Source organism: Macaca fascicularis, chromosome 2, assembly GCF_037993035.2.
Source record: "Macaca fascicularis isolate 582-1 chromosome 2, T2T-MFA8v1.1".
NCBI classification, from domain to species: domain Eukaryota; kingdom Metazoa; phylum Chordata; class Mammalia; order Primates; family Cercopithecidae; genus Macaca; species Macaca fascicularis.
Genome location: NC_088376.1, coordinates 99,843,572 through 99,857,270, shown reverse-complemented (window position 1 = coordinate 99,857,270; position 13,699 = coordinate 99,843,572). Strand labels below are relative to the sequence as shown.

General features: G+C 46.7%; 1 protein-coding gene and 1 long non-coding RNA gene across 4 annotated transcripts in view; one reads left to right on the top strand and one right to left on the bottom strand.

Annotated features, from left to right (window-relative positions):
* ITGA9 (integrin subunit alpha 9) overlaps window positions 1-13,699 on the bottom strand; it is a 385,385-nt gene that overhangs the window by 10,146 nt on the left and 361,540 nt on the right. For all 3 annotated transcript variants that reach the window (XM_005546647.5, XM_074031685.1, XM_045386478.3), the window contains one exon: window positions 12,562-12,681. In XM_005546647.5, the coding sequence (XP_005546704.2) occupies window positions 12,562-12,681 (120 nt within the window). The remainder of the gene's footprint in view (window positions 1-12,561; window positions 12,682-13,699) is intronic.
* Window positions 1-13,699, top strand: part of LOC135969692 (uncharacterized) — a 35,868-nt gene that overhangs the window by 7,740 nt on the left and 14,429 nt on the right. The gene's annotated exons all lie outside the window — the stretch shown is intronic.

Below are 13,699 nucleotides of genomic sequence, written 5' to 3'. Positions count from 1 at the left end.
ATGAGGAAAGTAGGCAAAGGCTTGATGAAGTTGAACACGTAGCTCTCGATCAGATGTCTTGTAAGTGTCAGGACTAGGGACTTGGGAAGTAAGTCGAGGACTCTTAACTCATGTAACATAGCGACTGCCTGATTAGCTCATCAAGAACGGAAAAAATATTCGTTCTCTAAAAATAAAAACTCAAAATAAGCAACCCATAAGAAGTAGTCACCGAAAGTAATTTGCAAGAACCAGAAAAAAGTATGTCATCTTCTAAATGCCCTAGAGGCACAGTATTATTCCCAGCAGTCCTCAATAAATGCAAGTCAGTAAATAAAGAACAGGTCTTCCCAGCTAACATTTTCTAATAGAATGTCAATTAGGAATGAGGAAGTGAAAAACGAAATTTAGCAAGGTTTTTGTCATCCCCTTGAGTAAAGATAATGACTTCGCCGGGCGCGGTGGCTCATGCCTGTAATCCCAGCACTTTGGGAGGCTGAGACGGGCGGATCACGAGGTCAGGAGATCGAGACCATCCTGGCTAACACGGTGAAACCCCGTCTCTACTAAAAAAATACAAAAAACTAGCCGGGCGAGGTGGCGGGCGCCTATAGTCCCAGCTACTCAGGAGGCTGAGGCAGGAGAATGGCGTGAACCCGGGAGGCGGAGCTTGCAGTGAGTTGAGATCCGGCCACTGCACTCCAGCCTGGGTGACAGAGCGAGACTCCGTCTCAAAAAAAAAAAAAAAAAAAAAAGATAATGACTTCAACTAAAGATAATGGCTAAAGATAAAATATAAAAACTAAAGACTAAAGATAAAGATAATACTAAACTAAAGATAGTGACTCTGAATTTGATGATCTAACAAGTACAAATGATCCCCAAATTACCACACCTCGACTTAACAGTTTTTTGACCTTATGATGGGTTTATTGGGGTATTAAATGCATTTCTGACTTAAAATATTATAAGTCAAGGAGCACCTGTAGTTCCTTTGCTTAAGAGATACATGGTCTAAATCTGTAACTCTTCATACACGTGCCAGGAAATGCACGAGCCCTTCAGCCTGCTATAGTACTTCATAGCCAGTCCTACCTATTCCATTATTGCCAGGACCCAAAGTCCCCCTATACTCGGGAAATTAGCACGTCCCAAGGTTAAGTGGGCCTCCTTCAGACATACACACCTGCTCATGTGAGCATGCATGGGTGCCTTGGGGAAAGCTTTGAGAAGCACTGGGCAGATCTCTGTTTTTGTTGCCAGCTGAGCCCACCCGGAGGGTGCTGGGAAATGATTAATGATGGGCTAAGCTGGACGCCCAGCAGCCCCACACTCACTTCCAAGCCAACGGAGTCAATGTTTTTCTGCATTTTTTTCTGGAAACTTCCAGTACTTGCTTCACCATTTGAGGGGCAAGGGGCTCTGTTAACTGTTCTGTTTGTAGCAGAAGAAACATAGAAACCCTAGAGGAGGTGACTCAAGCCAAGCTTTGCTTGGCTGGAGGTCGAAGGAGCAGTGTGCTTTCTGGTTTTTGTGTCTGCTGGTCCTGCAGCTCCAAAGAGCAGCTCCCTGAACCCTCCTAACAGACAAACACAATTTTCTGATATAACCATGTATTCAAAAGCAGCCGGAAAACTCCTAGGGAAACAACAGATTGCCCCGAACAGCCCTACTTAGATGGGCGCTGCGTGAGGCATGAGGCCTGACCGAGTTCTGGGGTGTCCACCCTGCAGCAGCAGCCTCTTCGTCCCCAGTCCCCTCCAGGGTGAAAGGGGCCAGTTGGACGGTGCCATGGCATCTGGTCTCTTGGGGGATCCTACCCGCTCCCCAGCCTTTGGGCTGCTTCCTAGACAGTGATTCTGAGGACCTGGGACAAATTCCTTTTTTGGACTAACTCAAGACTTCATGTTTATAGTTCTCTTCAGTTACTTGACTATTTACATAGCATGTCTCTGTCTTGAGATGTCGACAGTGCAACATCAGCCCAATATTTACTCCCAAGCATAAACAAGCCCCCACTGAATGTCATTGGCACATGGTTCTAATTGAGGCAGTGTGAAGGGGGTGTGGTGCAAGCACATAGGCATGTGTCTGTGCATTTTCTTTTTCTTTGGAAGAGAAGCGAGGACGCCCTCCCAGCCCAGTTTGCAGGGAAGGTGATAACCCAGTGGCCTCTGGAGGGGTTGCCAGACCTGACGCATTCTCTGAGACATTTCACAGATTGGTTTTCTAAGTGTTTCTGCCTTAGGTCAGAAGTAATACTCTCAAATAAAAACCATGAGCCCAAAGCCAGTCCTAAAGCAGCAGGCTCTTGGAACAGCCCCAGCTGACACGGGGTTCGAAGCAGCCCTTTTCAGAGGGCTGGCAAACACATTCTGCAGCCTGCCTCTTTGCCACTTGAGCAAGTAGGTCCTGGGCCTCCTGGGAAGAGAGGGCCATAGGGCTGGCAAAGCAGTCTCACTTCCCTTTGCTCCAAGTCATCTCGGTTTGCAAAAGGGTCAAATGGGAGAGAGAGGGTCTTTGGCAGACAGCAGTGAGGGAGGATGTGGGTCTCTCTCTTTCACTGAGTGGTGGCCTGTATGTTTTGGCAAACTGCAAACAAACAAGGACAGAGCTGGGGAGGGGAGGAGGGTGTGAGGGAGGCAGAGAGAAAGACAGGGAGGGAAGAGCTTGGAGTCCTAAATAAGGGAAGGGGGGTGTCTTTCTTTGAAACACCCCATCATCTTCATTCTTTCCACAGAAACCAGGCTGGCTTATATAAGCTGAAGGTATTTCTTAAAGGTGCAAGTCACACATAAAGTTGTTATCCCTCCTGCACCTCTGAACAATGTAACTTTCTCCTCCTAAACAGGCCTTTATGATTGTCTTGAAGAGGTGCCAGGCCCAGGCATCTTCCAACCCAGTCAGGAGCTGAAGGAAAGGAGAGGGGACTCATTTGGACTTTTCTTCCTTTAAAAGCGTTTCATATTTCAAAGTTTTCTTCCTGCATGGTGGTTTGGCTGGCTACTGTAATCCTCGCACATAAAGTTTAAATTATGGCTCCCAGTGTCTGCTAACATCTCAGCTTTGGGAAAGCTGATTAGGATCCATTTCAGAATTTGAAGAGCTGTCTGGTTAGCTTGGGGCCCTCATTGTGGATTTTGTGTCAGAGCCAGGGCCTGCTGCCGCCAAGCATGAGAGGATGCCTGAGATGCCAGCGGATGGGCTTTCTCGAAGGCCGCCGGGGAGCTGCGCAGGGTCAGAGGCAGATGAGGGGCTGGGCTGGCTGAGTGCATCAGCAGGGAGCCTGGAGCTCAGCTCTGAAAAAGGCACTTGCTGATCCTGTAAGGGCTTTCTGTTTTAGGTAAACAGTAGCATCACAGTGCATGTGTAGGTGGGGCCAGGGGTTGGTAGCACAGGCTAAGTCCTGCTCACCTTCAGGGCTTTGCTGAAGCTGATTTTCCTACAAGTCTTCAAGACTAGGTGAGGACTCTGTTGCTGAGGTCAGGCACGGTGGCTCACGCCTGTAATCTCAGTACTTTGGGAGGTCAAGGTGGGTGGATCCCTTGAGGCCAGGAGCTCAAGACTAGCCTGGTCAATATGGTGAAACCCCATCTCTACTAAAAATACAAAAATTAGCCAGGCATGGTGGCGCACACCTATAATCCGAGCTACACAAGAGGCTGAGGCAGGAGAATTGTTTGAACCTGGGAGGCGGAGGTTGCAGTGAGCCAAGATCGCATCACCGCACTCCAGCCTGGGTGACAGAGTGAGACTCTGTCTCAAAAAAAAAAAAAAAAAAGAAAAAAGAAAAGAAAAAGACTAAGTGAGGGCTGTTGCTTATCTATCTTTGTCCCTTTACCTAGGGCCTGCCACCTAGTAGGGACCTACTACTCTTAGCCTAGTGAAGGTACTGGCCATCTTGCGAGCATAAAGCATGCAGACCCACAGGCCTGTGTGGTGCTGTGCATGCAGTGGCATGGCCAGCTGCTCCGCTCAGCTTTCAGTACCATGTCATGATTCACGTTTATGCAACACTTTTGGGAACAACCACTTTTGGCTCAGGAGCTCAAGGCAGCAGCAAGTGACCATAGGTGGCAATGCCAAGAGCTACTCTAGAAGGACATTCAAGAGCCACAGTTCTGTAAAGGGAAGAGGACTTCAACACTGTCCGCACCAACCACTGTCTTCAAAGGCCCTTAGTGAAGTGGGCAACCTGTCAGCAGTGGCAGCTGGGTAACACTCAGTGGCTTTCCCCTTGAAAGGAATGGAGGAAGTTACACATGGAATATGGCAATAAGCCAGAAACATTAAGACCTCCCATATAAGTCAAATATGAGGCTGGAGTTTAGGCCATCGATCAACAGGTCTTTGGGTTACTGCACCATACTGTCAACGTAATACCAAATCACTATTCACTATACATAACGTATCATTCTTAGGTTGTAGACAGGGGAATCAGAGTTGACAAGAGGTCTGTCATTGAAGTTCTAGAAATACGTAGGTCTTTAAAATAATCCTACATTTCAATTGCCCTTTTAACCTCTTATAAAGTCATCACTTAGTTAGCCTTTTAAGGAAAGAAACAATTTTTCCCTAAAGAGATCCCCTCCACCAAGTCCCTTATCACATTACAACATTGCCTGAACAGACTGCACACTCTGACATAAATGCTGCACCAAGATTTTCTATTTGCCTCCTCTTCCCCAAAGGGGTTCCATTGTGATTTTATCTATGCCACTATGGGACAGAGACGAGGTTTCATCTACTTTAAAATAGAACAAAACTTCTAGTTAGGCAAATTTTCATTTGTCATAGTGACTTTTAAGGAAAAGACACGGTGGCTCACACCTGGAATCCAAGCACTCTTGGAGGCTGAGGCAGGCGGATTGCTTGAGGCCTGGAGTTCGAGACCAGCCTGGCCAACATGGCGAAACCCCATCTCTACAAAAAATACAAAACTTAGCCAGACGTGGTGGCAGGCACCTGTAGGCCCAGCTATGCAGGAGACTGAGGTAGGAGAATCTCTTGAACCCAAGAGGTGGAGGTTGCAGTGAGTCGAGATCACGCTACTGCACTCCAGCCTGAGTGACAGAGTGAAACCCTGCCTTGTTAAAAAAAAAAAAAAAAAAAAAAAAAAAAAAAAAGATAAAGATTTTGCCCATATTTCGAACACTATGTACACGACAGATAAAAGATAGCCACCAAGCCTTTGCCACTCCTCCCATTGAGAAGCAGTGTCTATTTCCCCTCCCGTGAACCTGAGCTGGCATATGACTGCTTTCACCAACAAAGTAAATGATGCTATGCCAGCTGTGGGCTAGCATTTAAAAGAACTGGCAGCTGTCACTGTGCTCTCTTGCGGCCTAAGCCACCACATAAAAAGTCAGACTATCTGCTGGAAGAACCACATGGAGAGGCCCTGAGTCCACATGGAGAGGGAGAAGGACTTGACCGAATTCAGCCTTCCAGCTGTCCCTACCAAGGTGCCAGGCATGAGAGTGACGCTGTCTTGGACTCTGAAGACCAGCTCAGCCAGCAGGTAAATGCCACTAAGTGACCTCACTCAATGTCATATGGGGCAGAAGAATCACCCAGCCAAACCCTTCCTGGATCCCTGACCCAGAAATGTGTCAGATGTAATGGTTGTTTAAAGCCACTCAATTTGGGGGCAGTTTGTTATGCAGCATAGCTCGCTGGTATGATACAACAGCCTGCAATTCAGGCAGCAGCAGCACTAACAACCATGACATCCTGCAGGAGTGAACTCCTTTGGGGTGCCTGCCTAATTGTTTTCTTTTCTGAGAGTCTCTTCCCCAGTATCCCCTAAACCACCATCCTGCATCTTTCTCCCCGCCTGACTCCATGGGAGACATGTGACCCACACTGGGCCGGGTGGATTATCTCCCTGCCAACTCCCTTCCTCCCTTCCAAAGTTGATGGGAGTGGACATTTGACTCGAGCTGGGTAGATCCTCTCCCCCAGACATGTGGGACCAGGAATCAGAGGTGGCTGATCATTTTGCATCTGTGGCTAGCAGTCCTTGAGATGTAAGTCTGGAGGGGCTGGAGGCAACCATCTTCCTACAGTGTGTAGGGAAACATACAGAAAGCTGGTCTGCGGTAGGAGGAGAACGATGTGGATGTGTAGCCAAATAGAGAGAAGGGGCTCCCTTCTGTTGTCCTTCCTTCTGCTGGGCGGGGGCGACAGGGAGTGAGGCAAGCCCAGCCTTGTCTCCTAGCCTCCTCTAAGCAGCACTCACTCAGAAAGCCCAACACCAAGCTCCTCCTCTTCCCAAACTAATCTGAATCTTGCCTTCCCTACCCTGATTAAGAGCATCCATCCTTTGTCTGAACTTATCTCAAGGAGATACAGCTATTCTTTTTTTCTCCCTGACCTCTCAAGTCCAACTGGTCAGCAAACCCTGCCTGTCCTACCTTGGCCCATGGCAATGGCCCTGCTCTCGTCCCCGCACGGTCCCCAGATCTCTCTTTCCTTTTAGAGACAGGATCTTGCTCTACCACCTGGTGCAGTGGTATGATCATAGCTCACTCTAACCTCAAATTCTTAGGTTCAAGCAATCCTCCGGCCTTGGCCTCCCAGAGCTCTGGGATTACAGGCATGAGCCACTGCACCCAGCCCCAGATCTCTCTCTCCACACGATCTGGTCATGCTACCACTCTGCTCACAGACCTCCCATGCTCTCTCTTTGCCCTGGTTAGCGGTGGCCTTCACAACTGTGGCAGACGGTCTTGCTGCAGGTCAGTGACTGCCCTCCAGTGACAAGCTTTACAAGCTGCTCCCCACAAACCCTGTTTATTTTCCCACCTCTTCCTTCCCTCTGGATGGAACCTTCATCTACCCTTCTCTGCCTGGAAAACTCAACCCACACTCAAGGTCAGACTCGAATGACACCTCATTTATGAACTGTCCTCTGGCTTCTGTGTGCTAAGCACAGTGCTAAACATTTTCCCTGCATAACCTCTACATACCAAACTGGAGGTGATGGTCTCCTTTTTACAGAGGAAGAAACTGAGGGTCACAGAAGGTAAGCAACCCCCTTAAGGCCTCATGTCAGGCAAGTGTGAAAGTCAGGATTGCTGCCCACAGTTGTCAGCCTGAAAGCCGCTCTCATCTACCACACTGTTCTCTGTGACCTTTTTTTAATTTAATTTTATTATTTTTTTAATTTTTTTTCGAGACGGAGTCTCGCTCTGTCGCCCAGGCTGGAGTGCAGTGACGCGATCTCGGCTCACTGCAAGCTCCGCCTCCCGGGTTCCCGCCATTCTCCCGCCTCAGCCTCCCGAGTAACTGGGACTACAGGCCCCCGCCACCTCGCCCGGCTAGTTTTTTGTATTTTTTAGTAGAGACGGGGTTTCACCGTGTTAGCCAGGATGGTCTCGATCTCCTGACCTCGTGATTCGCCCGCCTCGGCCTCCCAAAGTGCTGGGATTACAGGTGTGAGCCACCGCGCCTGGCCTCTCTGTGACCTTTTAATCCTCTCTCCTCCTTGGGGGCAAGGGAGGGGGACTCATGGTGCCATCTTCTCAGTTTCCAGAGCAGTCACTGTGCAGCACTCACCTGCAGGTCTATGCTAGGTGGTAAGGTGGTCAAGGGCAGGGAAGGGCACAGTTATTGCCACATCCCAGTGCCTAGTCCATGCAAAGCAAGGACTGGGGCAAAGCAAATGTTCGAGAAACGTGAGCTGAAATGAGATACTGCTCTGGGTTGACTAGCAAAGCCGTTTTGACCCAGGTGACCTCATTCAACAGCCTCCTCAAAGCTTTCTTGCCACCCGGTAGTTACAGCAAGCCCTGGTCTGGGCACACGGTGTGTCCCTGGTGGCCGTGACTGCCCTCTCCCTCCCAGTCTGTGGCAGAGGGCAGAGTGTGCCTTCTCAGGTCCTGGCTCTGTGGATCCCACACAGCTGGGTGACCTCAGGGTTCTGCCCACCCATGACAGCATCTCCTGCAACCATGCTTTCTTTAAACAAACACAGCAAAAGCAAGGCAAAGCAGGTGGCGGGCTGGAGGAGGCAGGGGTTGTGCAGAGAAGACGGGCACCCCTGAGGGGCAGAGCCAGGTGGGGTGGCCAGAAGGAGGGCATGCAGGCCACAAGGGGAAGTGGGGCTCGGCCACAACACTCCCTGCTCTGTGCCCCGTCTGGTTCCACACACCCAGCCATACAGGACACAGCTCCTCTCATTTTAAGAGCCCATATAAAGGCAGAAGGAAGTCTCACACACACACACACACACACGCACACCCACACCCACACACACTCACGCACCAAAGCCCTCAATCAGCAAGAAACCTTGTCTTTTCAGATCCCAAACACTGAGCAGGCTTTGTTCTCCACCCACAGACCAGAGGCTGTCTCAGCAGGAAGGAGCTGAAGTTGGAGAAAAGGGAGAATTAAGAATCTATCTGGCAATGTGGATTAAATAAACAACAAATTGGCAGATTGTTTTTAAAAGGCAACATCCACTATTGGCAAACAGACATTTCTGATACGTTGCTTGTGGGAGGGTGAATCAGCATGACCTTTCTAGAGGGCAATTTGCAATAGTAATAAAAGGCTTAGGCCGGGCGCAGTGGCTCACACCTGTAATCTCAGCACTTTGGGAGGCTGAGGCGGGAAGATCACCTGAGGTCATGAGTTCAAGACCAGCCTGGCCAACATGGCAAAACCCCATCTCTGCTGAAAATACAAAAAAAAAAAAAAAAAAAAAAAAAAAAGCTGGGCGTGGTGACAGGCACCTGTAATCCCAGCTATTCAGGAGGCTGAGGCAGGAGACTCGCTTGAACCTGGGGGGCGGAGGTTGCAGTGAGCTGAGATCATTCCACTGCACTCCAGCGTGGGCAACAAGAGCAAAACTCCATTTCAAAATAAATAAATAAATAAATAAAATTTTAAAAAGGCTTAAAATACGCATTCCTTTTGATGGTGATTCTATTTCTAGGCTTTCATCCTAATGACATAATGAAAGATTTGTGCAAATATTTGGCTCCAAGGATATTTAATGTGGTGCTGTTAAAAGAAGTGTGAAACCAGGAGCAACCTAAATTCCAGTATCAGGGGACTGGATGAGTGGACTGCAGACACTCTACAGCTTTAAGATGTGCTGGAAACGTGCTTTGAACAATATGGAAAGATGTTCACAGTACTGTCTTCAGGGAAAAATAGGAATATGTTCTTCCCAGATTAATAAATCAAATCCAGGCCAAGTGTGTTGGTTCACGCCTGTAATCCCAGCTTTGGGAGGCTGAGGTGGGAGGATAGCTGGAGGCCAGGAGTTCAGGACCAGTATGAGAAACATAGTGAGACCCTATGTTTACAAAAAATAAAAAAGGGAGCCAGGCTTGGTGCATGCCTGTAGTCCCAGCTACTTGGGAGGCTGAGCAGGAAAATGGCTTGAGCCCAGGAGTTAGAGGCTGTAGTGAGCTATGACTGTGCCACTGCCTTCCAGCCTGGGTGACAGAACAAGACCCCACACTTTAAAAAAATGGAACCCATTGCTTTTAAATTTAGAAGTACTTCACCTGAAAATATGTTGAGTATGTTACTGTGAAATTTAACTAACACACTATTCAAAAATAAGTTGATGCTATGAGAATGCCTGGCCTATATCTATATATGCAGAGAAAAAGGTCAAAATGAGACAATGCTATGCTCATCATGGTTATTTCTGGGATGTGAACTTCTGGTGTTTTACAGCATTTTTTGGTAATTGATATGTTATCATGTTTGGTCAATAAATACATTTTTTTTGTAATCCCAAATAAATTAGTTGTTTTCTTTTCTTTTCTTTTCTTTTATTTTTCAAGTGACTTATTTATTTATTTATTTATTTTTAATTATTATTATACTTTAAGTTCTAGGGTACATGTGCATAACGTGCAGGTTTGTTACATATGTATACTTGTGCCATGTTGGTGTGCTGCACCCATCAACTCGTCAGCACCCATCAACTCGTCATTTACATCAGGTATAACTCCCAATGCAATCCCTCCCCCCTCCCCCCTCCCCATGATAGGTCCCAGTGTGTGATGTTCCCCTTCCCGAGTCCAGGTGATCTCATTGTTCAGTTCCCACCTATGAGTGAGAACATGTGGTGTTTGGTTTTCTGTTCTTGCGATAGTTTGCTAAGAATGATGGTTTCCAGCTGCATCCATGTCCCTACAAAGGACACAAACTCATCCTTTTTTATGGCTGCATAGTATTCCATGGTGTATATGTGCCACATTTTCTTAATCCAGTCTGTCACTGATGGACATTTGGGTTGATTCCAAGTCTTTGCTATTGTGAATAGTGCCGCAATAAACATACATGTGCATGTGTCTTTATAGCAGCATGATTTATAATCCTTTGGGTATATACCCAGTAATGGGATGGCTGGGTCATATGGTACATCTAGTTCTAGATCTTTGAGGAATCGCCATACTGTTTTCCATAATGGTTGAACTAGTTTACAATCCTGCCAGAAAACCCCACTGTCTCAGCCCAAAATCTCCTTAAGCTGATAAGCAACTTCAGCAAAGTCTCAGGATACAAAATTAATGTGCAAAAATCACAAGCATTCTTATACACCAGTAACAGACAAACAGAGAGCCAAATCATGAATGAACTTCCATTCACAATCACTTCAAAGAGAATAAAATATCTAGGAATCCAACTTACAAGGGATGTAAAGGACCTCTTCAAGGAGAACTACAAACCACTGCTCAGTGAAATAAAAGAGGACACAAACAAATGGAAGAACATACCATGCTCATGGATAGGAAGAATCAATATCATGAAAATGGCCATACTGCCCAAGGTTATTTATAGATTCAATGCCATCCCCATCAAGCTACCAATGAGTTTCTTCACAGAATTGGAAAAAACTGCTTTAAAGTTCATATGGAACCAAAAAAAGAGCCCACATCTCCAAGACAATCCTAAGTCAAAAGAACAAAGCTGGAGGCATCACGCTACCTGACTTCAAACTATACTACAAGGCTACAGTAACCAAAACAGCATGGTACTGGTACCAAAACAGAGATATAGACCAATGGAACAGAACCGAGTCCTCAGAAATAATACCACACATCTACAGCCATCTGATCTTTGACAAACCTGAGAGAAACAAGAAATGGGGAAAGGATTCCCTATTTAATAAATGATGCTGGGAAAATTGGCTAGCCATAAGTAGAAAGCTGAAACTGGATCCTTTCCTTACTCCTTATATGAAAATTAATTCAAGATGGATTAGAGACTTAAATGTTAGACCTAATACCATAAAAATCCTAGAAGAAAACCTAGGTAGTACCATTCAGGACATAGGCATGGGCAAAGACTTCATGTCTAAAACACCAAAAGCAACGGCAGCAAAAGCCAAAATTGACAATTGGGATCTAATTAAACTAAAGAGCTTCTGCACAGCAAAAGAAACTACCATCAGAGTGAACAGGCAACCTACAGAATGGGAGACAATTTTTGCAATCTACTCATCTGACAAAGGGCTAATATCCAGAACCTACAAAGAACTCAAACAAATTTACAAGAAAAAAACAAACAACCCCATCAAAAAGTGGGCAAAGGATATGAACAGACACTTCTCAAAAGAAGACATGCATACAGCCAACAGACACATGAAAAAATGCTCATCATCACTGGCCATCAGAGAAATGCAAATCAAAACCACAATGAGATACCATCTCACACCAGTTAGAATGGCGATCATTAAAAAGTCAGGAAACAACAGGTGCTGGAGAGGATGTGGAGAAACAGGAACACTTTTACACTGTTTTATTTTAAAATATCCATCTATAATCCTCTAAGAGGCTGTTTTCACCTACATCTGAGACTTGGAATTCTAGAGAAGTATGGACTTTGGTGTCAGGAAGTTGCAGCTATGGTCCCTGGTGCTGTTTTGGAGCTGAGGACACAGTGGAAACAAGGAAGATATAGACCTTCATCAGCTAAAGCCTGTGATACCATTACTGATGAATAGAGAGGCTCTGAAGGAAAAGGACTCCGGGTCTCTGAAAGCAGAGTGTGAGGCAAACAAATCATCCTAGACATGAGGATGAGGACACCCCTTTCTCCTTGAGAGAGTGATGCTTGAGGCAGGACAGGTCTGCACCCTGGGCCACCTCCAGATGAACCACCATGAGGTTGGGAGAAGTTCTGATGAAGCGACTCTGGATTGTAACCCATCTCAGTTACTCAAGTTTTCTGGTCAGAAATCTTCCTCTTATTCCTTAGAGGAAAAGAAGGAAGAATTGCCTTCTGATCTTTCTTCAAGCAAATGGTAAATCTCCCTCTCCTGCCAGTTGCTCCCCAGGCTTCTGTTTTGGAGTTAGGTTCTCACCATCCTATGTTAGGACTCTAAGGGAAGGTAAGAGAAGATAGTACTGAGACTTTTGCCCTCCCTCTGAAGTGCTCCAAATCCTTAGTTGTGGATGGCCTCAAGGGGAGCCAAGATTCTACTCCCTGCCTGAAGCGTCAATGTCCTTCGCTGTACCAGTGCCATGAAGGAAGCTCTAACAGGATACTCCTTCCTCCCTGGAAAGGCAGGAGAGCTGGGCATCCATGGGTGGGGACAATCGCCAGACTCACCTTCCAGAGCAACACAGCCAGCAGCAGGAAGATGAGGATTCCCACCAACAAACTGATGGCGATGATCCAGCCCACGACGTAGCCACGGGGCTCCAGATTGTGCAGGGCCTCGAAGACCACCTAGGAGGCAACGCAACAGTGAAAACATTTCCTTTTTTTTTTTTTTTTTTTTTTTTGAGGCAGAGTCTTGCTCTGTCACCCAGGCTGGAGTGCAATGATGCAATCTCGGCTCACTGCAACCTCTGCCTCCCGGGTTCAAGCGATTCTCCTGCCTCAGCCTCCCAAGTAGCTGGGATTACAGGTGCCTCGCTAATGTTTTGTATTTTTAGTAGAGACGGGGTTTCACCATGTTGGCTAGGCTGGTCTCGAACTCTTGACCTCAGGTGATCCACCCACCTCAGCCTCCAAAAGTTTTGGGATTACAGGCGTGAGCCACTGCACCGGCTGAAAACATTTCCTAAACAGAAGTGCACAGAGCATGATGGAGCCCAGCTTGGGCTTGACATTTGGAGAGAACTACAGAGAAGTATCCAGACCACTGTTACTAATAAATAAATACATAAGCTCCGCTGAACGTTTTTCTGGTTGCAAACTGATGGATTTTTCACTGGCATCTGAAAAGGCACTTGAAATCCAAGCCCTAGGTCTTGAAAGGGTTGTAATGACAACAACCCTGATTTAAATATCATGAAGTGAACAAAAGTGTACTGAAAAACTTAGAGGACACACTATGTTCTTGATTCAGAACAGATAACAACAATGTACCTTTTGTTTCAGCTTTGACACGCGAGTGCTCTGCATGTAAGGCAGCTCTTCTTTCCAAGTGTTCAGCTCAATGTGTCACTTAGAGGAATTACTTGATTAATGCTAGTTTCCCCAGTAGACTGTGGACCCCACAAGGGGTAGGACACAGTCTGTCTTGGGTCTCATGGTAGGGCCTAGCACACTGAAGAAACTTATTCAAGAGGCTGTACCGTGGTTTCCCATGGGAGCCATAGCAATCGGAGCCCATGTCCCAATGAGCCAAGTTTTCCCAACTTTTCCTGAAACTCAGTGGTGTGCTGGAGCTGGCTCATATTAGCTCATGAGAGGCAACTGTGCATCTCTTCCTAACTCTGTACCTAGTGACATTGCAATG